This window comes from Aethalodelphis obliquidens, unplaced genomic scaffold (genome assembly GCF_003676395.1).
Source record: "Aethalodelphis obliquidens isolate GAN/ISIS:26980383/991018 unplaced genomic scaffold, ASM367639v1 scaffold58, whole genome shotgun sequence".
Taxonomy (NCBI): Eukaryota; Metazoa; Chordata; class Mammalia; order Artiodactyla; family Delphinidae; genus Aethalodelphis; species Aethalodelphis obliquidens.
Window position 1 is genome coordinate 8,866,810 of NW_020838002.1, and position 27,491 is coordinate 8,894,300.

At 34.7% G+C, this 27,491-nt stretch overlaps 1 protein-coding gene across 2 annotated transcripts in view; it reads left to right on the forward strand.

Moving 5' to 3' along the window:
- The window catches only part of MED13 (mediator complex subunit 13), a 95,232-nt gene that overhangs the window by 43,733 nt on the left and 24,008 nt on the right, over nucleotides 1-27,491 (forward strand). For both annotated transcript variants that reach the window (XM_027087275.1, XM_027087274.1), the window contains exons 10-19: nucleotides 5,850-6,063; nucleotides 7,097-7,178; nucleotides 9,188-9,309; nucleotides 11,678-11,768; nucleotides 11,901-12,115; nucleotides 12,397-12,593; nucleotides 13,321-14,237; nucleotides 21,566-21,727; nucleotides 25,382-25,605; nucleotides 27,246-27,435. In XM_027087275.1, the coding sequence (XP_026943076.1) occupies nucleotides 5,850-6,063; nucleotides 7,097-7,178; nucleotides 9,188-9,309; nucleotides 11,678-11,768; nucleotides 11,901-12,115; nucleotides 12,397-12,593; nucleotides 13,321-14,237; nucleotides 21,566-21,727; nucleotides 25,382-25,605; nucleotides 27,246-27,435 (2,414 nt within the window). The remainder of the gene's footprint in view (nucleotides 1-5,849; nucleotides 6,064-7,096; nucleotides 7,179-9,187; nucleotides 9,310-11,677; nucleotides 11,769-11,900; nucleotides 12,116-12,396; nucleotides 12,594-13,320; nucleotides 14,238-21,565; nucleotides 21,728-25,381; nucleotides 25,606-27,245; nucleotides 27,436-27,491) is intronic.

Sequence of the window (27,491 nt, forward strand, 5' to 3'; positions counted from 1 at the left end):
ACTGAGAAATATTTGTGGAATACACCTGTTTTATACTTGGTAGGTTAGAAGTTTTGGTCTTACGTTTTAATCATCTAGATGATTTTATTTTATCTTCCTGAAGTTACTGGCAGTAGTTCTCAATTGGAGCAGTTTCTGGCCGCTTCCCACCCCCCCCACCCCCAGGTGACATTTGGCAATGACTAGAGACATTTTGGTTGTCACAGCTGGGTGTGTGCTACTGACATCTGGTAGGTAGAGGCCAGGGATGCTGCTAAATATCTTAACAGTGTATAGGACTGTCCCCCACAACAAGGAATTTTCCAGCCCAAAATGTTAGTAATGTTGAGGTGCCTTAATGTTACAAATAACTTACTCTAGAGTTCAAGTTTCTGTTAAAAGTTATTAAATTAGATACGCCAAACATGTTTAATGATTAAGTTTCACTAGGGAGCTCTCTCCCATACTGCTTTAGTCTCCCCAAACCACAGTAAAATACCTGGCATGGTCTTCAGTGTTCGTGTTATGCTAAAACAAAAGTTATTTTTTCTCATAGTTAAAAAGATCGTGTTGGAATAGCTTATTAATTCAAGTACCTGCTCTTAATATTACTTGAGATGGGATATCATGTGAGGGTCAGTCATCTCCTTGTAGCAAGTTGGCAAAGCCAGTTGACAAAGTCAGATGATGTCCCTTGTCATTAAAAATAAATTCTAAGAATTACTATTACGCTTTCTTAATGTCATTTAAACAATCTTAAATTCTTTGTAGAAGCATTCTGTATTTTTAAAGATACAATATGATCAAACATATTTCTGGTAATAAGAGTAATCCATTCAGAAACCTGGTTTGTTTTATATTAAAAAATTTGTGAATTTGTGTTACCCAGTCATTGTAAATTTCTATTATCTTTTTCCAAGCTTTAAGTTTTGAAAATGTTTTAAAATATATAGCAGTTAATTTTAATGAGGTTAATTAGAGGGCTGTTGCAACTTCTATATTCTTTATCCTTTCTTAGGAAGATTATCTTTCTTTTTTAATTCATACTGCTCAAAGATGTACTTTTTCAGTTTGAATAAAACTGAAATTTCTATAATATACAAGATACTGTAAGGCACTGTTGGGGTATAAAGTAAATTTGGGTCCTGGCCTTAAATGAAATTGTAGTCTAATGGAAAATAGTATTAAATTCTCTGACACAGCTATATATATAAGATATAGTAGGGATGCAGAGCCAGAGTGGAGAATAATTCCATTTATGGAGATCAGAAGCTTTATGTAGTTTTGTATGGATAGATTATAGGGTGCTGCTTAGTGGTTTGGTGTGTTATGGTGAGAAATGAGACCTAAAGAGTGGGGTAGGGTTATATAATGGAGTGGCAAAATATTATTTATAAGGTGATACAGGGGCCTCATTAGGAAATTAGAAAGACATGGTAGGGATGGAGGGATTTTATAGATGTGGAGTAGACTAAAGAACTTTATGGCCAATTAGATATATAATGAATGCAGAGGGACAAGAATGCATCAGTAGAAATTTAAAAATGGTTTCTTTATAGTAGTTGACTTCTACAGATGTGTGCCTTTTTAGAAAATTATGGAGGAGAAATTTAGACCTTTGTTTTATTTATGCTAAGTGACAACTCAGTTTCCATTTGGCATAAATAAATGAAGTTTTCCATTGATTGGTATTAAGGGGTGGGCACTAGGCTTTCATAATAGGTAGTTAAAAAGAGGTACTCTTTTTCAGTTTTAGATGGTGGTGGCTGCTTAACTAGTGCAGAGAAATTACTTCATCATTTCTAAGCATTTCCTTTATTCTTAGACTTCATGTGCAGCAGTCGATGCCAAATTTTTTAGCAACTACTTTAAAGCGAAATTCCTTTTCTAATTTGTTAGAATTTATTTGGAGGGCAGAGAGAGGTTGGGGCTGGAGCATAGCATATCTCCCACACAAGATATACACATCTGTGGCAAATATCTTTATTTTCTTTTTGCTTCTAATTATTTTTAGTTTCTTTATTAGTTAATGATAACATCTATTTTAGAATAGTGGCTTAAGACCTTGTAAGTTTTAAAGAAAGCAAAATTTCTGCCAAGAAACATTACAGTTGTTTTTAAATATATTTTTTCAAGGGTCTAGCACTTAGTTTTAGTAGAATTTGTGCCAGCCTTAAAGAGTCTGTAACTCTTGATTCAGAAGGAACATTTCTAAACCCTGAACAAAGAGCTGTACTTGAGCATAGTTCTTATTATGTCTTGTTCAGTATAAAAAATACATCATGATATCTTAACCGTAATATCCCTCAATAGAATTAGCTCTTACGTTGTATATAATATGTATATACCAGATTTTTATTGTATGTATCTAGTTATATAATGCATTATTTGATCTCTAAAAGATAGTTTCTAATTTTTTGTTTCATAGAAAGAAGTCTATGATGAAATAAACTTGTTTTGATTTATTGTATTCTAAATCTTAAGATTTTTTTCTTTTTAAGATTTTTTTTCTTTAAGTCTTCCTTATTTGATATCTTATTTTAATGCAATAAAGCTATACTTTTGACAGCTAGCTTGACTCAGTTTAAGGATTGGTTATGAATATTGGAGATGGTACTGGAAAAGTTACTACTAAAATTTTTTTGAGATTTATTGAATTCATTTCTTCATTAACATTTCCTGAACTGTAGCTTATCTCCTGTAATTGCCAATTCTAAAATATTGTCACACCTTGTCTAGAAGAATTTTTATTGAATAAAGACATAAAAGCATATGCCATAGGCCATGTTAAATTCTCTACAAGTATTTTAGGATAGTATATGTAACTGTCACAGTGAGAGGAAGGAGATATAGTTAATGAATAATATAAAAGTAATTTCAGTTTGCTGTGGGCATTGCAAAGCTTCCTGTTCATGGCTGTACCTAATCATTCTTTTCCAGTTTGTGTGTATTTAGCTTTATATTTGATTGAAACTATCTCTGTAGTTAACTATTTGGCTATATGTGAAAGTTCCTTTTAGAAAAGGAGAGGTGTGTTGTTCCTATTCACAAAAAGTGTATGTATACTATATAATTGGAGAGTGAAGAAATGCTAACTTGAGTTTTTAATCTGGCATCTCTTAAAAAAATAGCAATTTTAATTTCTATTTTTATCAGTTTTAAATATAGAAGGATGTGGAATGTAAATAATTTATATTTTTAATTTATTGTGACGATACTCTTGATATTATTGACTTCATTTAAATTCTTTGCATATCCCACTGTCTGTGAGAACCATTCAATAAAGTAACAAAAAGTTGTCTTTAGGTATTGCATTTGATTTACTCATTTTTATTCCTAGTAGAGCCCTGTGCAGTAGGATTTTTCCTTTTAATGTTACTGCCTACTAGCTTAACAACTACTTGCATAGAGTGTGGCAGTTTTTATGCTTCTGCTAGAGGACAACTTAATATGAAAAACAGTTGTTTTACTCACGTCAACACAGAGTAGTCTTTCAGCTTAGTGACTGGGGGTGAGGGGGGTAGGTTCTTATACTTTTCGCCTATGAATAGTTATGTGAATTGGCATACTTAAAATCTTTCCAGCCCTAACTCTGCCACCATGTGACGATTTCTTTCAACATAATTTTCATATCAAAGAGAGCACACCCTCTGGTTCCTATTTTCATGATGTTATTTTAAGTATTAAATAAGAAAATATATGTCAAAATAGATGGAAATGCTATTTTGAAAAGATTCACATTGATATCTGATAGACAATTCAGGAAACATTTAGGATCTAATATGGTGAGGTACAAAGCTTCTTCTAAGAAATAAATGCTTATTCATTTATAGACCAGAACTATTCTAACAGGTAATTGTAGAATATAGCCCATTGACAGTTATGTTAGCACTATGTTCCTATGGAAGAAAGTTTTTGTAGACTTGGGATTTTAGTTTGGGGATAAATCTGAGGTACATTGAAATAACAGTGACATATATCATATTTGATAGCATATTTAGAAAATGTCAGTTATTCTTTTGATGACCTCTGTTTCAACCTTAGTGTATAGGGTATAGAGTGCTTCTAGTGCTGGACATTGGTGAATAGATTAACAAGATACGATATCTCTGTCATTCAAAGAATTTATAAACTAGCAAATACCTTTATTGATTCCAAACCTTACTTCTCTTATGATTGTTTTGTCCTGATACTCAGGACAGACAAGTAGTGGCAGCAGTATCACTTCCTAATGAATAAAGAGGATTTATTTCAAAGTACAGCATACTGTATTTTAGAATTATTAATGCAAACACAGTATCTCAATCCTGTGTGGCTTTTAGATTTCATGTATTAATTTAGCAGGTATTTATTGAGCACCTATTATGTGCCAGGCACTCTTCTAGGCATTTGGGATAGTTCAGTAAACAAAGTTAAGATCCCTGACATTTAGAGGCTTATAGTCTAGTGGGAGTGACAGACAACCATGAACATAGGCAAATTATATAGTATATTAAGAGATAAATGCTATGGAGGGAAAAACAGAGCCCGGTAAGTGAGATCAATGTTGAGGCAGTGGGCATATTGCAATTTTAAATAAGATCTTGTAGATAAGGTGACATTTAAAGACTTGAAGTGAGGGAGTTGGCCATGCAGATATTTGGAGGAAGAATGTTCCAGACAGAGAACAGCCAGAAGTGTGTCTGACCTGTTTGAGGAATATCAAGGAAGACCTTGGAAGAAGAGTAAGAGAGGGAGGAGTAGAATAATAGAAGATGAAGTTGGAGGGGAAAAGAGGAGACTGATCATGGAAAGCTTTGGTAGGATATTATAAGGACTTTGTTTTTTACTCAGGGTAAAATAGTCATTGCAGGATTTTGAGCATTATCTGACTAGAAGCCTGGCTGCCATTATTATGGCAGCATGGGAATCTCAGCTTTGCAAACCATAGAGAACATGAATTTGGGAGTCTAAAAGTGTCATGCACAAACCAAAAATGAATCATTTCTCCATTCCCACTCACTAAGCACCTTGGTCTTCAAAGATGTAAAAGTCCTGATGATTTCCAGGGTTCTGTGGTGCAGATCAGCTGCTTTTGTCTTCCCTCTCTAAGCCGTAGATTTCACCTTTCTTTGGTCTCTTTCCAGTAGTTCATCTTTCTAACTTCAGTGTTGTCTTCTTGCCTGTTCTGTTGCCCTTTGTCATTTTATTGGATATTTTAGGAGAGTATAAACATATATTTATCATTCACCATGTGGAACCAAAAAACTAATAATTGATTTTCCAACGTGATTAGTAAAAAACCTCTGAGATACTTGCGCCGAAACTCTGTTTGACGCTGTAAAACGTTTTGCTGGATTTATGGTAATAATGTTATTTTAATGAAACACAGGTCATGCTCTTAAGTTTTTTAAACTTAAAATATATCCACTCATGGCAGTAGGAAAAGGATAATCACTTTCATTGTATAAAGGTATAAATTGTATAAAAGTAGTGTCTCACTGTATAGCCCACACTTTGAGAGTTTCTGTGCTGGAACAGTTTAGATTTGAATCCCTTTCAAGTGAATGGATTTGGACAAGTTAATGCAATTGAGGACTTGGGAACAGAGTGGATAACCAAAAGACAGCACATTTTGGTGGAAAGACTATGAGACCAGGATTTTAGCTCCATTTCTCTATTGCTAAATTTGATACTTCAGTAAATCACATAACCTTTCTATGCCTCAGTTTTTTCATTTGTAAAATGAAGGATTGAAAATTAGATCATCTTTAAATAATTCTTCTTTTTTAATAATTCTAAAAAGTTTATGATACTTAAGTCATTTTGGAAATTTGTTATACTTTTATGGAGAATATGATTAATTTTCTATTGTTATTTTTTTTATGCAGGTTAATGGTGCAATGTAAGAAACCTTTAAAAGTTTCTGATGAATTAGTGCAGCAATATCAAATTAAAAATCAGTATCTTTCAGCAATAGCATCTGATTCAGAACAAGAACCTAAAATTGATCCATATGCATTTGTTGAAGGAGATGAGGAATTCCTTTTTCCTGATAAGAAAGATAGACAAAATAATGAGAGAGAAGCTGGAAAAAAACACAAGGTAAGAGAAATCAAAGTACACCAGAGTGTCACTGATGATCTGTAGCTCTGCATATAGACCACACTTGTATTTGGAAAAAAAAAAAAATCATCATTTTAACTTAGAAAAACATTTTTTAAAAATAGGTAAATCAGGCACATTGTACATAATTTAAGAGCTTGTATGGGCTTGAAATTGTAGCTGGTCTCTGATAATGAAAAGATCTTTATTTTTTGTTGTATAAGTTTTGAGGTTGGAGAAAGAGTGCATTAATTTCTGTTATATTGAAATCAGGACATTTAGGTAGACGAACTGTTTTGATTCTGAGTTAAACTATGCTGTAAGTGAATTACCAGTTTTCAAAATTGCAGTAAAATATACATCACTGAGTTTATAAAATACATGATACTTTGAAAAAAAAAAAAAATACATGATACTTTGAATATGTGAATCAAGAACCTGTAGTGCCCCTGAAAGTAAATTGTTATGAGAATAAAGTGTGAGATGTACAAATACTTACTTGATTAAAATTTTAAAAATCAAATATTTGAGGATCTATTAAGGACAGAGAAATCTATTAAGATAACTCTGCTAGATAAGAATTTTGCCGTAAATACAAAATTGGAAATTGAAAGCTGTAAAATTGCAAAAAGGACCCAATAGTATGTTTAATACAAAGAATTCATTTCACAAAGTTTTATTTAGCCTTACTGTGTGCCAGGTACTTGACATTTTGTTCTTCTGTAAATGTGGAAACAGTAGTATCTGGGAAGGCAGTAGGTATTGTAGAAAGAACATGGACTTTGGGATTTGGCAGATTTAGGTTGAAATCCCAGCTCCACTACTTATCAGCTGTATTTCCTGGGTTATCTTTAGAACTATTTTTTGTCTGTAAAATGAGTGTACTATTTCCTTATCACGTAGGTTAGTTGTGAGAGTTATTGATGTCTGTACTACACCCAGCAGAATGCTTGATACATAGCTACTCAATAGTTGGTATATTTTATTATTGGTAAAATATGTATTTCAGTCTAATATGTAATATTGTGTGCAGGTAGAAGATGTGCCATCTAGTGTAACAGTGTTATCACACGAAGAAGATGCTATGTCATTATTTAGTCCCTCTATCAAGCAAGGTAAAACTTTAATTTTGTTTTTTAAAATACTGCATTCCAGGATTGTTACTCCAAAGTAATCTGACATTGTTGGACTTTTAGTGTTCCTTTTTGCATAATTCATATGTTTCATAGAAAGGGACCTATCTTAAAATGATGGATTTATTGTTTATCTTGTACTGGGAGAAGCAAGTTTAGGTGATAGAAATTCTGTTTTGAATTGTTGGAACGTCTTTCCTTTTTTTTTTTTTTAATTTTTATTTTTGGCTTCCTTGGATCTTCATTGCTGTGCGTGGGTTTTTTCTAGTTGCGGTGAGTGGGGGCTACTCCTTGTTGCGGCGCATAGGTCTCTCACTGTAGTGGCTTCTCTGTTGTCAAGTATGGGCTCTAGGTGCTTGGGCTTCAGTAGTTGTGGCACACGGGCTTAGTTGCTCTGCAGCATGTGGGATCTTCCCGGACCAGGGATCGAACCTGTGTCCCTTACATTGGCAGGCAGATTCTTAACCCCCGTGCCACTAGGGAAGTCCCTCCTTTTTTAACAAATAAAAATAATTTTCAGCTGTAAAATGAAGGGATAGGATAAGATCATCGCCTGAGATCTCTCTCAGATCTAAAAACTCAATTTATGAATTAGACTTTACTGTAATTTAGTTGTCCTTTTCTCCCCCTCTCCCCAAGTTAGAAGAACTGTTGCTGAGGTCATTAATTTAACAAATATTTATTGAGCACGTGTTATGTGTAGGCACTGTTCTCGGCACTGGAGATACAGTGGTGAAGACTCCACTTTGAAAGTGTCTGACTTGTGCTACTTGTGAATAGAATAGAGAGACATGATATATTAGTTCTTTTACAAGATCTATTTAATTTTTGATGGAGGCAGAAGAAGTTGTCCTTTGGTATGTGTCTTTTAGGGGCAAAGTTTTGTTTTAGTATTTGGAATAAATAGAGAAGGTCAGTCAGGCTCTGTGCAACCAAAAACAGGAATAAGAAAAAAGGTCCATCTGAATAAGGAAGAGATGGTCTTTCATGAAATAAATTTAGTGGTCAGTGGTTCTAAGTAGCTTAAAGGGAGTTAACAATTCGGGTTTTTTAGCCTGTTTACCTACCCTAGGATATAGGAAATGTGTAGTTGTCCCTGTGGTGTGGCTTTCTCAAAATGTGGACCATCTGCCACATTCTGGAGCATGTTTTGAAGTGAAACTGGGAAATCTTGGTTTTTAATAAATATCCTAGATGATTTTTACACACTCTAAAAATTTCAGAACTACTGCTTTAGTGAATCTTTAGGACAATGTGCAGAGGCACTTGGAAAGTGACTTTCACCTTTCTGAAAGGGAGGGCTATTTCAAGTTGTTTAACCATTCTGAGGATGCTTTGGAAGGTTTATACACCAAATTGCTTTCTTTTTTTTCTTTCTTGTGTGGGAATGTAAGAGGAATTTAACTTTCATTTGTATTTTTATTTTTTCTAAAGTCATTTTTTTCACTAAAACTGGGGGGAAAAAAAGGAAAATAAAATTTTAGAACTGAAATGAAACTTAACTAAGAGGTACTTAAGTGAGTACTTAAGTGCCTGGCACTGGGCAAAAGTGCTTTATCTACATTCTGTCACATTTAATTCTTGTCATACTGTTAGTGTTGGCGTTGGGATTCAAATTAATAGTCTGTCTGACTCAAGAGCCAGAGAATCTGTGCTTCCTTTATATTTCAGGAAGATAGAAAAATTAAATGTGTGTGTGTTTAATTCTGTTTAATTCTGTTGTCCTGATAGTGTTTATATTTTTATTTGACATATTATTAATGTAGATTACTTAGCTGTGTTATGGATTACATAGCCTTTGGTGAGCTTCCTGGGGAAGGTATGACCATATATTTAAAAGTTTATTTCTATGAACTAAATTTTAAACAAGTCACCATTTCTTATTGCATAACACCCTTATAAAGTTATATGTCTAGCTTAAATAAATAGAATAATACCCATTTGGTCAGTAGTAGAATTTTTGATTTTTTTTTTCTGGTTGACACATGTAGATGCTCCACGCCCTACTAGTCATGCCCGTCCTCCATCAACCAGTTTGATTTATGACTCAGACCTGGCTGTCTCTTATACTGACCTTGATAATCTTTTTAATTCTGATGAAGATGAACTGACAGTGAGTATCTTATTAATGATTACAATTATAATTTGTTTTCCTTCATTTTATATAAGTTTATTTTTCAGAAGTGATATGTGACTTGAATACTATGTTTTAGCCCTGAACAATAGGATATATTTTGGAAGAAATTAATTGGTGTCCTTTTTTAACCTCATGTTTGAGCCTTTTTTGTGTTTTTTTCTGGCTGCACCGCCTGGCTTGCAGAATCCCGACCAGGGATTGAACCCGGGCCCTCGGCAGTGAAAGCACAGAGTCCTAACCACTGGACCGCCAGGGAATTCCCTGAGCATTCTTTTTTTTTTTTTTGCGGTATGCGAGCCTCTCACTGCTGTGGCCTCTCCCGCCGCGGAGCACAGGCTCCGGACGCGCAGGCTCAGCGGCCATGGCTCACGGGCCCAGCCGCTCCGCGGCATGTGGGATCCTCCCAAACCGGGGCACGAACCCACATCCCCTGCACTGGCAGGCGGACTCTCAACCACTGCGCCACCAGGGAAGCCCCCTGAGCATTCTTGATATAATGTCACCTATAAACTTTGAGGGGTTTTTTTCTTTATTTTTTGTCTTTGAAGGACATGTATAATTAAGCTTAATTTGAGCTCTGCCGTATGTTCTTTTTCTCCAGTCCTTAGGAAGCAGAATTATTATTATTACTTTAATAACTAGAATTATGACTTATAACATTATACCAGAACATATAAGATTTTTAGAAATTTCATGTAATGTCTGAAACATTTATATTAACATACTTGCAAACAAATAACCCAAAGAAAGTTTAGTATTGTTTTTTGTTTGTTTGTTTGTTTGTTTGTACTGCAGGTTATTATTAGTCATCAGTTTTATACACATCAGTGTATACATGTCAATCCCAATCGCCCAATTCAGCACACCACCATTCCCACCCCACCGCGGTTTCCCCCCCTTGGTGTCCATGTTTCTTCTCTACATCTGTGTCTCAGCTTCTGCCCTGCAAACTGGTTAATCTGTACCATTTTTCTAGGTTCCACATACATGCATTAATATACGATATTTGTTTTTCTCTTTCTGACTTACTTCACTCTGTATGACAGTCTCTAGATGCATCCACGTCTCAACAAATGACTCAATTTCGAGGAAGCAGAATTATTAACCTAGTCTTTGATCCTCTAGTTTTAGAAATGACCGAAAAATTGACTCAATTAGAGAATAATAAGTAATTAACATTAAAGTTATATGCCTTGTCAATTTGTTAAGGAATACTACTTCTTCTGAATTTGTTTGGCTTCACAGCCATTATTATAAGACACCTACATACTATAATAATGAAACAGGAAGAAAAAGTAATGCTTAATCTTTAACACCCATTTGCAGGGAAAGGTGAAGATAAAAGAAATTAAAGCTTAAAATGAGATTCCCTAGAATGTCAAGTCTCTGGCAAATTAATGAATTGGGTGCTGCATTATAAAAGGGAATTCTTTTTTCATCTGCATAAAGATAGCTTGGAAACTTATATAGTACATTTGGTCTCTTCAATTAAGTGACATAAAGCAGATATCACTATACATAAACTTTTACTCCACATCCCGTAATATAGTATATTTTAGGTGAATATATCCCTGAATACTTTGATACTTTTGTACTTTCTCTACCATTCACGTATCAGCAGTGGCTCTTCTGAGGTCAAAGGTTGTGATCAGAGCTCAGTCTACATATCTAAGACAAGGTGGCTAACAGGAGACAAGGAACCAAGTTGTCAGCTCTAACAACACTGGTGACAGATTAGAGATTCTAAAACTTGTTTTGTTCGATGTATTAAAACTACCTTTAGTTAGGGATCCTATTGCTTTGTCGTATGAGATCTTTCTGAAGTTTTGCTTAGTTTTACCTGTTGTAGCGTTTTTGCAGGGCAAGAAGATTATTAAACAAGGTAAAAGTGTAAACAAGAATTTGGAGGGGTGATTGATTATATAGGAATCTTTAATGTCTTTTATTTAAAGGGACAAATGCTTTATGAGTATCTTTTACTAAGAGGCAATTCTGATGTTAATTACAAACCCTTATAGTAGGTTTTCGTACTTTTTTTTTTTTAATAGGTTTTAAGTAATAGGTTGTTCTGTGTATTTTGAAAGTACTGGTCATTTTCTTGAAGGAACTTTTTCCTCTGTTATTTGGAGCATTATCAAATCAGTAGAAAAACTAATCTGGGTTATTGATTACCTAAAATGTGTTTTATGTCTTTAAATTATTTTGTATCTTTAAATTGTATCTTGTATATATTTGGCTCTAGCACAAATGGGCTCTACTTTCAAGTTACTCTGAATGATTACTGTCTTGATCACGTTGGATTTAAATTTCAGAGCAATATGTGTGTGTGTGTGTTTTTTAATAGCCTGGATCTAAAAAATCGGCGAATGGATCAGATGATAAATCCAGCTGCAAGGAGTCAAAGACAGGAAATCTGGACCCATTATCTTGCATAAGTAAGCTTCCCAAATCTGTGTTCCAGATAAATCTGCAAACTTAATCTCAACAAAGTTCTCCACCGCTTTGTTTTAAGCACAGAGTAACTTCTTTTTAGTCTTATGTTAAAATGTGTGTTTTATTAAATATAGGCACTGCAGATCTTCATAAAATGTATCCTACACCACCATCATTGGAACAACATATTATGGGATTTTCCCCAATGAATATGAATAATAAAGAATATGGTAGTATGGATACAACACCTGGAGGAACTGTTCTAGAAGGAAATAGTTCTAGTATAGGAGCACAGTTCAAAATTGAGGTTGATGAAGGATTCTGTAGCCCAAAACCTTCTGAAATTAAAGTAAGTATTTTATTTTTCTAGAAAAATAATTCACTTCCTATATTTTTGTATAGAATTAGTTTATCGCTAGATTCAAAAATCCTTTCTTAGTGATTCTAATTTTGTTATTAACAAATTTGAATTATGGTGACACTATTAAGAATGCATTTAAGAAAAGAGTAGGATTACATTTACATTGTATTATTTTGTTTAAAGACAGGAAAAAAGGACTAGAGTCAGTTTGTTGTTTTTTTTTTCCCTTGGAAAATAAGATGCTAAAAGTCATGGTCTTTATATTGTAGGATTTTTCTTATGTCTATAAGCCTGAAAATTGTCAAGTTCTAGTGGGATGTTCCATGTTTGCACCTCTAAAAACTCTACCAAGCCAGTGTTTGCCTACTATCAAATTGCCAGAAGAGTGTATTTACCGTCAGAGTTGGACTGTTGGAAAATTGGAATTGCTTCCTTCAGGGCCTACAATGCCATTCATCAAAGAGGGGTATGATTTAAATGTATAGTATTGGTATAGTATATGAATGCTTGTATAGCTTTAATTTTTTTCATAGAAGCACCTAGTATGTTGGTACCCGGAAGAAAGATACTGGTTTTTGAAAGTTCTAAAAATCATTTTCTGATTAATAGCTTATAATGGTGTTTGTTCGGTATGGTTATTAAAGTATTGGAACACTAAAGACCAATAAACTTTGTCTTTGGAAGCACCTTTTATTTTGGTCTGAAATCCTAATCACTCTCATTTGTACATTTGCCGTATTTCACACACTTTTTATATTTAAGTATCTCTGAAATTGGGGTGTCTTATAATTCGTAACATCTTAGAATTGCCATTGTCCTTTTTTTACACATAAATATCTCTAAAATTGGGTTTGTTTTTTTTAAACAGTGGCATCTTAGAATCAATGAAGTATGGGTATTTGTAGTACAAGAAATATATAGATAGTAATTGTGGATGTCTAGGTGTGGAAGAGTGTATACAAATTTTATTTATAATGGAACTAGTTAGTTGGGTCTCACCCCACAACAATCACCTAGAGTGGATGTACTAACCAAAAATACATTTTAATTGTACTTGTAATTTTTGCACTAATCGTATTTTCATAATTTTTGGTGTTATTGAAAAACATTCAGGACATTTTTAGTTGTATTTCCCATTACTAATATGTTCCTTTATGCATGTTTTTGATTCTCTTTTGCCCTGGTGACACTAGTGATGGAAGTACTATGGATCAAGAATATGGCCCTGCTTATACACCTCAAACTCATGCTTCTTTTGGGATGCCTCCTAGCAGTGCACCTCCTAGTAACAGTGGAGCAGGAATTCTTCCTTCTCCATCTACCCCTAGGTTTCCAACTCCAAGGACTCCAAGGACTCCAAGGACTCCTCGTGGAGCTGGTGGACCAGCTAGTGCTCAAGGTTCAGTCAAATATGAAAATTCAGACTTATATTCACCAGCTTCCACCCCATCCACGTGCAGACCCCTTAATTCTGTTGAACCTGCAACTGTTCCTTCCATCCCTGAAGCACACAGTCTTTATGTAAACCTCATTCTTTCAGAATCAGTTATGAATTTGTTTAAAGACTGTAACTTTGATAGTTGCTGTATCTGTGTCTGCAACATGAATATCAAGGGTGCCGATGTTGGAGTTTACATTCCAGATCCAACGCAGGAAGCACAGTATAGGTGTACCTGTGGCTTCAGTGCTGTCATGAACAGAAAATTTGGAAACAATTCAGGATTATTTCTTGAAGATGAACTAGATATCATAGGACGCAACACAGAATGTGGCAAAGAAGCAGAAAAACGTTTTGAAGCTCTCAGGGCTACTTCTGCTGAACATGTTAATGGAGGACTAAAGGAATCTGAAAAATTGCCTGATGAGTTGATATTATTGCTACAAGATCAGTGCACTAATTTATTTTCACCTTTTGGAGCTGCAGACCAAGATCCTTTTCCCAAAATTGGTATAACTAACAACTGGGTACGTGTTGAAGAGCGGGACTGTTGCAATGACTGCTACCTTGCATTAGAACATGGGCGTCAGTTCATGGATAACATGTCAGGAGGAAAAGTTGATGAAGCACTTGTGAAAAGTTCATGCTTACACCCCTGGTCCAAAAGAAATGGTAAGTATGCTAATGGAATAATTTTTCTCTTTATTTTCCTTTAGTTGTATGACTTTTCTTTCTTAGGAAAAGGTATTAAAGGCAGTTTCCCATGTAGCTGATAGAGACACTTAAATTTGGACTTAAAACTCCTGTAAGAATGATATTTTTAGGGCTTCCCTGGTGGCGCAGTGGTTGAGAGTCCGCCTGCCGATGCAGGGGACATGGGTTTGTGCCCCAGTCCGGGAAGATCCCACACGCCGCACAGCGGCTGGGCCTGTGAGCCATGGCCTCTGAGCCTGCGCATCCGGAGCCTGTGTTCCGCAACGGGAGAGGCCACAGCAGTGAGAGGCCCGTGTACCGCCAAAAAAAAAAAAAAAAATGATATTTTTAAAGGGAGAATTTCCTAGCAGTTTAATTTCACCAACAGAAGTATGGTTATTAGAGGTCTGTAATTAGGTACTTGAGTAGGACTATAAAAGGTACTTTGCACATGTCAATTAGCAGAAAATTACTAGTTGTCTGATTTATTCAACATTCTATCACTCATTATTTATTGAGCAGCTAATATGTGCCAGGCACTGTTCTTTTACAAAGTACAGTATTAAAACAAACATATTTCCTGCCCTTTTTGAGCCTGTAATTCTCAAAATGACAAAATAAACAAAAATAAGTAATTATATGATATCAGATAGCGACAAGTGCTTTGACGGAAAAGCAGGGTAAAGGAGTGGAAAAAGACAAGAATATGCTACTTTAGATGTATGTTTAGAGAAGATATTACTGAGGGACAGCATTTGAGCAAAGACCTACATAGAGTGGGGGAATGTGAGCTGTGTGGCTGAGAGAAGAGTGTTTTCAGGTAGTGCAAAGACTGTGAGGGAGTAGTGTGCCTAATATGTTTGAGAAACTGTAAGGAGGCCCTGTTGCTGGAATGAATTGAGTGATGGGGAGACTGTTAGGAGTTGGAAGGCTAAGAGATGGCCGAACACCAAAATCATGTAGGGTCTTATGTACCATGTAAGTAAGGCCTTTATAGTTTATTCTAAGAGTTACGGGAAGCTGTAGGACAGTTTTGAGCAGAGAAGTAACATGATCCTTTTACTGTTTATTTTTTTAAAAGATCACTCTAGCTGTTGTGCTGTGGGTGGTGAAGGTGAGAGTAGAAGCAGAGAGATCAGTTAGGAGGCGGTTACAGTAGTTCAGGTGAAAGATGACAGTACCTTAGACAAGATTGGAAGCAATAGAGATGTGAGTAGTAGGTTCTAGGCATATTTGGGAAATAGAACCTACAGGATTTGCTGATATAAGGAAAGATGAGGCATCAAGGATAGCTTGAGCGAATGGATGAATGATGGTACTAATTATAGAGGAGGGGAACAACTGGGGGAGAAGGTCAAGTACTTATTTGGAGAAACGAATTTTAAATTCGGAGGAGTAGTTGGGGCTAGAGATTAAAAAATGTTGTGTGTGAGTTATCAGTATTTTAAGTTATCAGTATTTTAAGCTATGGAGATGGATGAAAAAACTTAGAGAGTGACTCTAGATAGAGAAGTCCAAGGATGGAACTGACATTTAGAGATGGGGGAGAAGAGGAGGATCCAGGATAGGCAACAAAGGAGGTAGGAAGAAAACCAAGAGAGTGTGTTGTGCTGGTAGCTAAGTATAGGAAATGTTTGAAGAAGGAGAGAAATGTCATCCATGTCAAATACTTGTGTGTAGTTATAAAGATCTAATGAGTTAATACATATGAGCTGCTTAACACAATCCTTGGCACATAGTAAGTACTGAATTTATATAAGCTGCCATTATTAAAGTCATCATTTAGGGTTTTTTTTTCAGGCATAGCCACTGGGAAACGTATTTCTAAAAAGATGTCTCAGTATACCACTCATTAACTTTTTCCTAACTTTTGGTAATTATGCAGAAAGTTAGCCTTCTTCAGAATGTGGTTTTTGTTAAGAATTTTTGTTCTTAGGTGATACATGCCATTTAATAACTTTTATTTGGTTCCTTATGTCATTTGCTAATCCAGCCATTTTTGGACACGTGCAAAACAATGTGCTTGGTATTCTGGAAGATATGAAGATATCCTATATTTAAGTTGCTTATAGACTACTTGGAGAACTAAAACTGTAATACAGGGTTGAAGTAAAAATACTCTAAATGCCCATTGACAGGAGAATGGATAATATGATAGTACAGATAGAATGTTACATAAGCTCTGAAAATGAGTAAAACTCTTGTAACAGATGAATCTTGGTAAAAGTTTTGAGGGGAGGGAGAGGGAACAAGTCCCAGAAGATTGTATATAGTGAGATATTTTTTCATAAAGTTCTAAAACAGGCAAAACTAAATGTATTTTCTAGATGCACATAAAATTCAGGATGATGGTTAATTCTTAAAAGCTGAGGGATAAGATAGGGAGAAGCACTTAATAAGATTGAGTAATCTGCTTCTTGGGCAGTGAGATCGTAGTTGTTCATAATATTATTAAGAAAATTTGTGAATAAGATAAGGCTATGCATGGACCAGTGGTTACATTTTGTTCATGATAATAGTTTGATGATTCATCAAACTCAGTATACTCAAGGATCAAATTTTTAAAGAAAAAGGTATAAATAAATGTCATATAGATTTTCAAAAAAACGGCAGGATTATTTTCAGCCATAGATAGTAGTTAAGAACATAGGCTGTGGAACCGACTACTTGGGTTTGCAACATGGCTCCATCACTATATACTATGACCTTGGGCAAGTTATTTAACCTCTGTTTCAGTTTCTTGAGATAGTGTCAATAATAGTATTTACCTCAGTGTTAGAGGATCGAATGAACTAATACATATAAAACAGACCAGTGCCTGGCACAAAGTACTGAAATATTACCAGTAGTAACAGTAGTAGTAATAGCAGCAGCAGTAGCATTAGTGGTATTCTGTTTATTTTTATTATTATTATTTGTTTTTAAGATCCAGCTTATCTTGAAAGTTGTCACAAGAAAAAAAATTTTGTGTAACTGTGTATGATGATGGATGTTAACTGGACTTACTGTGGTGATCATTTTACAGTATATACAGATAACAAATCATCACTTCTTACACCTAAAACATAACTAATGTTATGTCAGTTATACCTCAAAAAAAAATATCCAACTTATTTGCCAAGTAATAGAAAATATTGAGTTGTTAACCTTGTGTGCATTTTTTCTATAACAATAAAGATTGATGTAAACAGATTACTCTGCCGCCATAAAGATGAATTTCATCCTAAGAATTTATATTGAGAAAATAATTCAAAACAAAAAAGAAATATCTTTATATTTCAATTTAAAATTTCAACATTAAAATAAATAATGCTGCAAAACCTAAATGGGCAATATTGGAATACTTTCTCATTCAATTATAACAGCTTCATAAAATAGTATCAAACTCCTGTATTAGGACCTTTGCCCTGATTGTTTCCTCTGCCTGGGACACTGTTCTTCCAAGTATTTACATGGGTAACTCTCTTGTCTTTTTAAATTTTGTCAGAAGTCATCTTCTCCATCCTGCTCCTTTTTTTTTTTTTCCCCATAGTGTTTGCTTATTACCTTCTAATATACTGAATAATTTATTAATTATCTCTCCATTAAGTTCACCCTATGCAAGTTCTGTTTAAGAGAAAGGGTTTTTGTCTATTTTGTTTGTTTGTTGATATGTCCAAGTACCTAGAACAGTGCCTGGCATATAGATGCCCAAGGTGTTGAAATATTTGTTTGAAGGAATTAAAAGTCTACAAACTGTAGTTTGTATAATTTAATGGTAATGTTTATTTTTCTCAAGATAGAAAAAGCTTTGTTCCAATTATAAAAAATACATACTTGCTGAAAAGAAAGTTAAGAATCTAAACAATACAGAAAAGTAGAAGTAAAAATTGCCCCCAATTTTTGCCCATCCCCATCATTACACCACTCCATGATCACTCATTTTTAAGCAACTTTATTGACATACCATACAATTCATTTAAAGTGTACAATTGAATGGTTTTTAGTATTCACAGAGTTGTGTAGCCATCACCACAATCAATTTTAGAACATTTTCATCATCCTCAAAAGGAATCCCATGTTTATTAGCAATCACTCCCCATTTTCCTCCAACCACTCCCTCCCAGCACTAGGCAACCACCAGTGTACTTTCTGTCTCTATAGATTTGCCTCTTTTATACATTTCATATAAATAAAATCATATCCTATATGGTCTTTTGTGACTGACTTCTTTTTCTTAGAATAATGTTTTCAAGATTTATCCATGTTGTAGCATGTGTTAGTACTTCACTTGTTTTTATTGCCAAATAATATTCCATTTATGAGCATCCCACATTTTATTTACCCATTCGTCTGTTCATGGACATTTGGACTGTTTCCACTCTTTGGCTGATATGAATAATGGTACTATGAACATATGTGTACCAGTTTTTGTGTAAACATACGTTTTTATTACTCTTAGGTGGACTTGATAACTGTTTTACGTTTTGAGGAACTGCAAGACTATTTTCTAAAGCAGTGCACCATTTTACATTCCCATCAGCAATCAGTTCCACTTTTTCCATATCCTAATTAACACTTGTCCTTGTGTGTTTTATTATTATTATAATCATCTTATTGGGTTGTGAAGTATTATCTCATTGTGGTTTTGATTTGCATTTCCCTAATAACTAATGAAGTTGAGCATCTTTTCATGTGCTTACTGCCCATTTCTCTTTCCTCTTTGGAGAAATGTCTTTTCAGATACTTTGCCCATTTTTAAATTAGGTTTTTTGTCTTTTCATTATTGAGTTATAAGTGTTCTTTATATCTTCTGGATACAAGTTCCTTATCAGATTATGATTTGCACATATTTTCTCCTGTTCTCTGGGTTCTCTTTTCACTTTCTTGATGGTATCATTTGAAGCAGAAAAGTTTTTAATTTTGATGTTCAGTGTATTATTCTATTTTGTTGTTTGTACTTTTGGTTTCATATCTAAAAAGGCTTTACCTAATCCTAAGTCATGAAGATATACTTCTATGTTTTTTTCTAAGAGTTTTATAGATTTAGCACTTATATTTAGCTCTATAATCCGTTCTGAATTAACTTTTGTATATAACATAAGGAAGGGGTTCCATATTCATTCCTTAGCATGTGGATATCCAATTGTCCTAGAACCATTTGTTGAAAAGATTATCTTTCCCCATTAAATTGTCTTGGCACCTTTGTCAAAAATCAGTTGACTGTAGGGCTTCCCTGGTGGTGCAGTGGTTGAGAGTCCGCCTGCCGATGCAGGGGACACGGGCTTCTGCCCCGGTCAGGGAAGATCCCACGTGCCGCGGAGCAGCTGGGCCTGTGAGCCATGGCCGCTGAGCCTGCACGTCTGGAGCCTGTGCTCCGCAATGGGAGAGGCCACAGCAGTGAGAGGCCCACGTACCGCAAAAAAAATCAGTTGACAATAAATGTGAAGTTTTATTTCTGGATGTTTACTTCTATTGATCTATTTATCTGTCCTTCATGATCACTCTTAAAAATCATTATATATTCTAAAAACCATTGCTTTCCACCAGATCTCAGTATAGAGACCTGGCACTTGTCATAATATACAATTATATTATTTTTCATGCATTCTCCTGCACAAGATTGTAAGATCCCTGAAGACATGAATAAGAATTTATTTACACAATATTCCCAGCAGCTAGCATAGTTCCTGACCCATAGTAGGTCTTCATTAAATATATATTTTTTTTAAGAATGAAAGAGTATCTATGGGAATCTCTCTGAATTAAAATCAAACTGTAGTTTCCTGAGCTTCACTCAGATCAGAATTTCTCAGGGTAAGCTCTGTGTATATGTTTTTTAAAAGTTCCCCATTTGATTATGATAAACAACCTTAGCCAATGACAACTTTTTCTAGATTTTATGTAAATAGTCACATATGAATACACATAGTTCTGTTTGTGTAAAATTATCTTCCATACTTTTAAAACCTGTTTTTTAATTTATTAGTTTATTAGTCATTTGTCCATTTCAAATAGCTGTTATCACTTTTTTTTTTTTTTTTTTTTTTGTGGTACGTGGGCCTCTCACTGCTGTGGCCTCTCCCGCTGCGGAGCACAGGCTCCGGACGCGCGGGCCCAGCGGCCATGGCTCACGGGCCCAGCCGCTTCGCGGCACGTGGGATCTTCCTGGACCGGGGCACAAACCCGCGTCCCCTGCATCGGCAGGCAGACTCCCAACCACTGCGCCACCAGGGAAGTCCTGTTATCACTTTTAATGACTAGTATTCTATTATGTATATAATAGTTTATTTAAACATAATAATTATTAAGCAGTATATCTGAAATTAAATTACTTCTGATTCTGTACACTATTTAGATATAGGGAATTAAAACAAGAAATAAATTAGGCAATAATAATAATGAATTAAAGTTGAATGATTTAACATAACAGAGTGCTCAAACAGGTTTAATGATACAGCTGAACCATAATGGAGGGACAGATTACTTATATCAGTAATATTTCATGGTTTTTTAAAAAGCCATTTGACAATTAAGAGTGACACCCTCCATATCCATCCTGATAGTTGGTCAGAAATGTAGGTCATAATAATTTGATAATCTGTAAATCTGTTACGTCTAGGTTAATAAAATATCTTCAGATATTACAGCACTTTTTAGCAGTATGAACAAGTTTATCTGTTACTGTACAAGTTGTATACTTCAGAGTTGTTACATACAGTCTACCATTTTTCACAAGTTAAGCTTTAATCATTGTAACCAGTCTAGTCCATCTGGTCATTTTACCAAAGTGGTGGTAATGAAGGTGCATAATTTATAACTCATTTCTGTGTGAGGCAAAGTTCTTTCTAGTAAGATACCTATAAGCACCAAAAACAACCAAAATAGGGACTTCCCTGGCGGTCCAGTGGTTAAGACTCTGCGCTTCCACTGCAAGGGGCACGGGTTTGATGCCTGGTAGGGGAACTAAGATCCTGTGTGCCGAGCTGCACAGTCTAAATAAATAAATAGATAAAACAACCAAAATAAATGCAAAAAGGAAGAAATTTATTTGATTAATTTATAAATTGATCAATGAGCTAATGAATGACTTTTTATGAAGACGAGTTACAATAACTTTTTTATTGTCTCTTCTTGGTTTTAAATACCTAGAAAAATCATTTCTACAGATCATTTTAGATACAACTTACTATAGTTCTCTACACAAGCAGATGCTTAATCTTGGTGATGAAGAGCTAAACTTCCCTAGATGTCTTGTTATCATAAAAATTTTTGTGTTGACAATAGCAATTCTTATTCTTTTTTCTTTTTTTTTTTAATGGTTGTAGATGTGAGTATGCAGTGCTCACAAGATATACTTCGAATGCTTCTATCTCTTCAGCCAGTTCTTCAGGATGCTATTCAGAAAAAAAGAACAGTAAGGCCTTGGGGGGTTCAAGGTCCTCTGACTTGGCAACAATTTCATAAAATGGCTGGCCGAGGCTCTTATGGTAAGTAATTTATAGTAATGTGTATTGACTTATTTTATATCATTTCTCAGTTTTTTTGCCCAACTTTAATAAGCACATTTATCTTTAAATATTTCGGTGGCATATGCTTGACTTAAGGCCAGTGTGGTCAATCTTAGCCTTCCTTACTTTGAACGTTTTCAACATTCACTTTACTGGGTTCTCCAATCCCACTTCAGAAAGAACAGCTTGTTTTTACATATTTTACTGACCAGAAAGATTTTATGTGAAGAAAGAATCATACTGCCAAATAAAGACTGAAACACTACTTTTCTTGTAAGTTTACTATTTTACAAAATTTAATGAAAAATGGGGTAAAAAAGAGAGGGTAATACTAGCGATAAAAGGCCCCAAGGTCTTCATTTAAAAAAAAAAGAAAGAACAAAGACAGAAATTTGCCCCTTGTGACAAGAGTAACAAATGAATACTCTCAGTATGGTAAACAGTAGATTTATGGTCAACTGTAATGGAAGGAACATTCAAAATGCTTGAACTATCTGTTGAAGATTATCTCTGGGGAAAAAAAACCCAGAAAAGATTGGGGACTTCCCTGGTGGTGCAGTGGTTAAGAATCTGCCTGCCAGTGCAGGGGCCACGGGTTTGATCCTTGGTCCGGGAAGGTCCCATGTGCCACGGAGCAACTAAGCCCATGTGCCACAACTACTAAGCCTGTGCTCTAGAGCCCATGAGCCACAACTGCTGAGCCTGAGTGCTGCAACTACTGAAGCCCATGCACCTAGAGCCTGTGCTACGCAACAAGAGAAGCCACTGCAATGAGAAGCCCGCGCACCGCAACGAAGAGTAGCCCCCACTCGCCACAACTAGAGAAAGCCCACGCACAGCAATGAAGACCCAACACAGCCAAAAATAAATAAAATTTTTAAAAACCCCAAAAAACAAAAAAGAGTGTTTCTGAAAGGTGGGATGTAATTGAAACTTTTAAAATATATTTGAAATAATAGTTTTTATTCTGAAGTCCTTGACTTTTTTTGCATGGTTTTAGAATGCATTATGTACAGAAGTAGTAGATGATTTGCTCATATTTTCCTTTTCCTCCTTTTATTAATGGCTGAATAATTTAAATTTCATTTAAAAAAACTTGATAATCAGTGAAAAATGCAGTTTAATTATAGTATTTATATATATATTTTTTCTACTTTTTAAAAAATATTTCAGTTTTATTGGAGTATAGTTGATTTACAATGTTGTGTTAGTTTCAGGTGTACAGCAAAGTGATTCAGTTATACATATACATATATTCATTCCTTTTTAGTTTCTTTTCTCATATAGATCGTCACAGAATATTGAGTTAGGGTTTCCTGTGCTATACAGTAGGTCCTTGTTGGCTGTCTATCTTGTATACTACTAGTGTGTGTGTATGTTCATCCCAAGCTCCTGATTTATCCCTCCCTGCCACGTTTCCCCTTTGGTAACCATAGTTTGTTTTCTATGTCTGTAAGTCTGTTTCTGTTTTGTGAATAAGTTCATTTACATGGTTTTTTTTTTAAATTGGATTCCACATATGAGCGATATCATATATTTGTCTTTTTCTGACTTACTTAGTATGATAATCTCTAGGTCCATCCATGTTGCTTCAAATGGCATTATTTCATTCCTTTTTTTAATAGCTGAGTAATATTCCATTGTACATACGTGCTGCATCTTCTTTATCCATTCCTTTGTCGATGGACATTTAGGTTGCTTCCATGTCTTGACTATTATAAATAGTGCTGCAGTGAACATTGGGGTGCATGTATCCTTCCAGGTTATGGTTTTCTCCAGATATATGCCCAGGAGTGAGATTGCTGGATCATATGGTAGTTCTGTTTAAGGAACCTCCATACTGTTCTCCATAGTGGTTGTACCAATTTACATTCCCACCAGTGGTGTAGGAGGGTTCCCTCTTCTCCACACCCTCTCCAGCATTTATTGTTATAGTATTTTTACGTTCTTTTTGAAGCTAAAATAGTAGACACATGCAGAGTTCTACACCTTACTGTTCAGTACATATGAGCTTTTATTTTTCGTTTTTTTTTAAATGGCTGTATATATTCCATTGTTCTGTACATATGTTATTTTACCAGTCTACTGTTTATGGACTTAACATTGTTTGCATCATTATCATTACAACTATTCTAGAATGCACACAATCCCTGGCTTAAAGCATGTGTATATTTAAAAATATATATACTGCCAAATTACTCTCTCTGATAGTGGTTTAAACTCCCACCAATAAAATGTTTGTTTCCCCAAACCCTTGCCAGTAGGGTGCTGAGTAGATGGGAGAAACTGGTTTGTTTCATTATAGTTTGAGACGTAGACTAGTACAGACTTTGAGGGTAGATTTCCTAGATTCTAAATCCCACTTCTGCCACTTCTTATGTGATACTGGACATGTTGTTTAACGTCTCTATTCGTGCTTTCTCATCTCTAAAATAAGGTTGATATTAGTATCTGCTTCATGGTTTTTGTGGGGATTAAATGAGTGAATACATGTAAAGATCTTTGAACATTACCTAGCACATAGTAAATATTACAATTGTTTGCTATTAATTATTTTAAATTCCTTGCTCTTAATGAGATTGAGCATCTTTTTATGTATAAAAGGTATTTCTGTTTCTGTGGACTTTGTTCATATCCTTTACCTGTTTTTCTGTTAGGATGTTGATCAATTCCTTACGGATTTATAGGTCCCCTTTCTATGGTAAGGAAATTAACCTTTTGTTATACACATTGCACATCTTTTTTCCAGTTTATTGTTAATTGTTTGGCTTTGTTTATAGTGGTTTTTCATGCCAAAATTTAAAATTTATGTTGTCAGATTAATCAGTTTTTAAATGGACAGGTTTTACATTATGCTTAAAAAGGCTTTCCCCAGTCTTGAGTTTATTCAAAATAAAATGATGACAATTAGGTGACGTTGATTAAGAGGTACAGACTTCCAACTATAAAATAAATAAATCATGGGGATGTAATGTACACATGGGGAATGTAGTCAGTAATGTTATAACAACTTTGTATGGTGACGGATGGAGACTAGTCTTATTGTGGTCATTATTTCATAATGTATAAAAATATCAAATCACTATGTTGTGCACCTGAAACTAATATAATTTTTTTTAAAACCCTCCCATATCTTCTTTTGTACTAATAAGTTTTTTGTTCTAATTTTTTTACATTTAAGTGAAGGTATAAGTCACATATTTTATAAAAGGTCATTTAGCAAATTCCTAACTGTGAAAGTCTCAATCACTGGCTTTTAGGTATTTTTTGTCTTTAATTAAATATTTTTACTACTAATAATGACTACACTAACTCTTGACATTTAAATGTTCCTCTTGGGACTTCCCTGATGGTCCAGTGGTAAAGAATCTGCCTTCCAATGCAGAGGACACGGGTTCGATCCCTGGTTGGGAAACTAAGATCTCACATGCTGAGGGGCAGCTAAGCCTGCACACCACAACTACTGAGCCCGCACGCTGCAATGGAAGAACCCGCAACGGAGATCCTGCATGTTGCAACTAAGACCTGACATAGCCAAAAATAAATAAAATTTTAAAATATTCTAAAAATAATATATAAAAATAAATGTTCTTCTTTTAAATCTTTTCTTAAAATATGTCTTTTCTTATTTAGGAACTGATGAATCCCCAGAACCACTGCCAATCCCCACGTTTTTGTTGGGTTATGATTTTGATTTTCTGGTGCTTTCTCCATTTGCTCTCCCTTATTGGGAGAGACTTATGCTGGAACCCTATGGATCTCAAAGAGATATAGCTTATGTTGTACTATGTCCAGAAAATGAAGCCTTGTTAAATGGAGCCAAAAGCTTTTTTAGAGATCTTACTGCAATATATGAGGTAGGTGCTTAAAAAGAGGTGTCGTTTTAAAACTACCTTATGATTTGTATGTTTATATATAAAATATACTGGATATTTCAGTTGATTGGTAAAGAATAATAACAATGTCAGACTAGGTGTTTAGTTCTCATAAAAGCCAGTTACATTCTTTACAGCTTTGAGCCAGACCCTTTGTGAGATGTGTGCACCATGGGTCACTGTGGAAATTGCCGTACTGGGGGAAAACCATTGAGAGCATGTATGTCCCATTTAAGATAATCTTTTTCTGAAACAAAGGGTAGCATTGTAAATGGCCAGGAACAAATTACATTTATAAAAATTCTAGTCTTGATTCTCTAGGACCTCAGGTTTAGACACTAGGTCTTACTTACCTCATATGTAAAATAAAGCTATGATAGGCCTCTCTAAGATCCATTTTATTTCTGAAATTCTTGGCTGGTCTTTTAAGTTACAATTCTCATGTTGTATCCATCATTGAGTACAATGATTATAAATTTTAAGTAACCTGGAACATACAGTCTTAACTTCATTTTATAGTCGTTCCTGAATATCCTCAGGGTATTGGTTCTAGGACCCCTTGCAGACACCAAAATTTATGGATGCTCAATCTTATATAAAATGGCTTGGTGTTTGTATATAATCTATACACATCCTCCGTTGTACTTTAAATCATCTCTAGATTACTTATAGATGATATTTACATAGCATTACATACCTAATGCTTTGTAAATAGTTGCAGACATGGGAAATTCAAGTTTTGCTTTTTGGAACTTTCTGGATTTTTTTTTTTTTTTTGAATATTTTTGATCCATGGTCGGTTGAATCTGTGGATTCAGAACCTAAGGATACAAAGGGCCAACGGTATCTCCCTTTTCCCACAAATGCTTGGAAATCTAGTCTTTAAAATTTAGTTTCTTTTACAATCTGAATCGTTAGTTTGAGCTGGTTTAGCTCCTCATTAATGTTCTACTTAACTTTAATTGCAAGATATCTGTAGTGTGTTTTGTAAAAGTAAATATTTCCAAAGAGTGTTATTTAGAACACTAGTCCTGCAAAATCTTCCCAGAAAAAAGTTCCATAGTTAGATAGGTTTGGGGAGACATTTTGTATCTATTTACCTTTTAGAGATTCACTATACATGTTAGCTTATTAAAGCCTTTGAAAGTCTTACAGTAAAGAAATCCTTGTCTAAACTTACTTAATCCAGTGTTGCAAACCTGTTTGAGATTGGGCTTCCTGTAACAAACATTAGTGGCCTGCAGAATTGGAGGGAGAGCTGGATAATGCATTTATATACATGAATTGGGATGGATGTACAACTTAAAATGACTGTATATTCATGCTCAGTTATTTCTGTATTCTGCAAGTTTTCATTATTCAAACTACGTGGATCTAGTGCCATTATTATCTAGGTGTTTTATTTCATTGGAGATATTTTAATTTTGATAGAAATTCAATGGATTTCTAATGTAGAAAAGTAAAAAGACCTGTGGCACCATTTCACCTTGATATTATTATTGCAAATGTTAGTTATAAATGATAAAGCTTATTTTTAAATAGCTTAAATCCTTTATTTTATGATATGAACTAAAAAACTATAGCACACTCACTAATTCTGATTTCTGTATCTGTATTTGTAGTCTTGTCGATTGGGTCAACATAGACCTATTTCTCGACTATTGACGGATGGGATCATGAGAGTTGGATCTACTGCATCAAAGAAACTATCAGAAAAGTTGGTAGCAGAATGGTTTTCTCAGGCAGCTGATGGTAACAGTGAAGCATTTTCTAAACTCAAGCTTTATGCACAAGTCTGCAGATATGACCTAGGTATTGAATTTGTATTTATTGTATAAGGTCATTTTAGCAAAGTATGACCCAGTCCA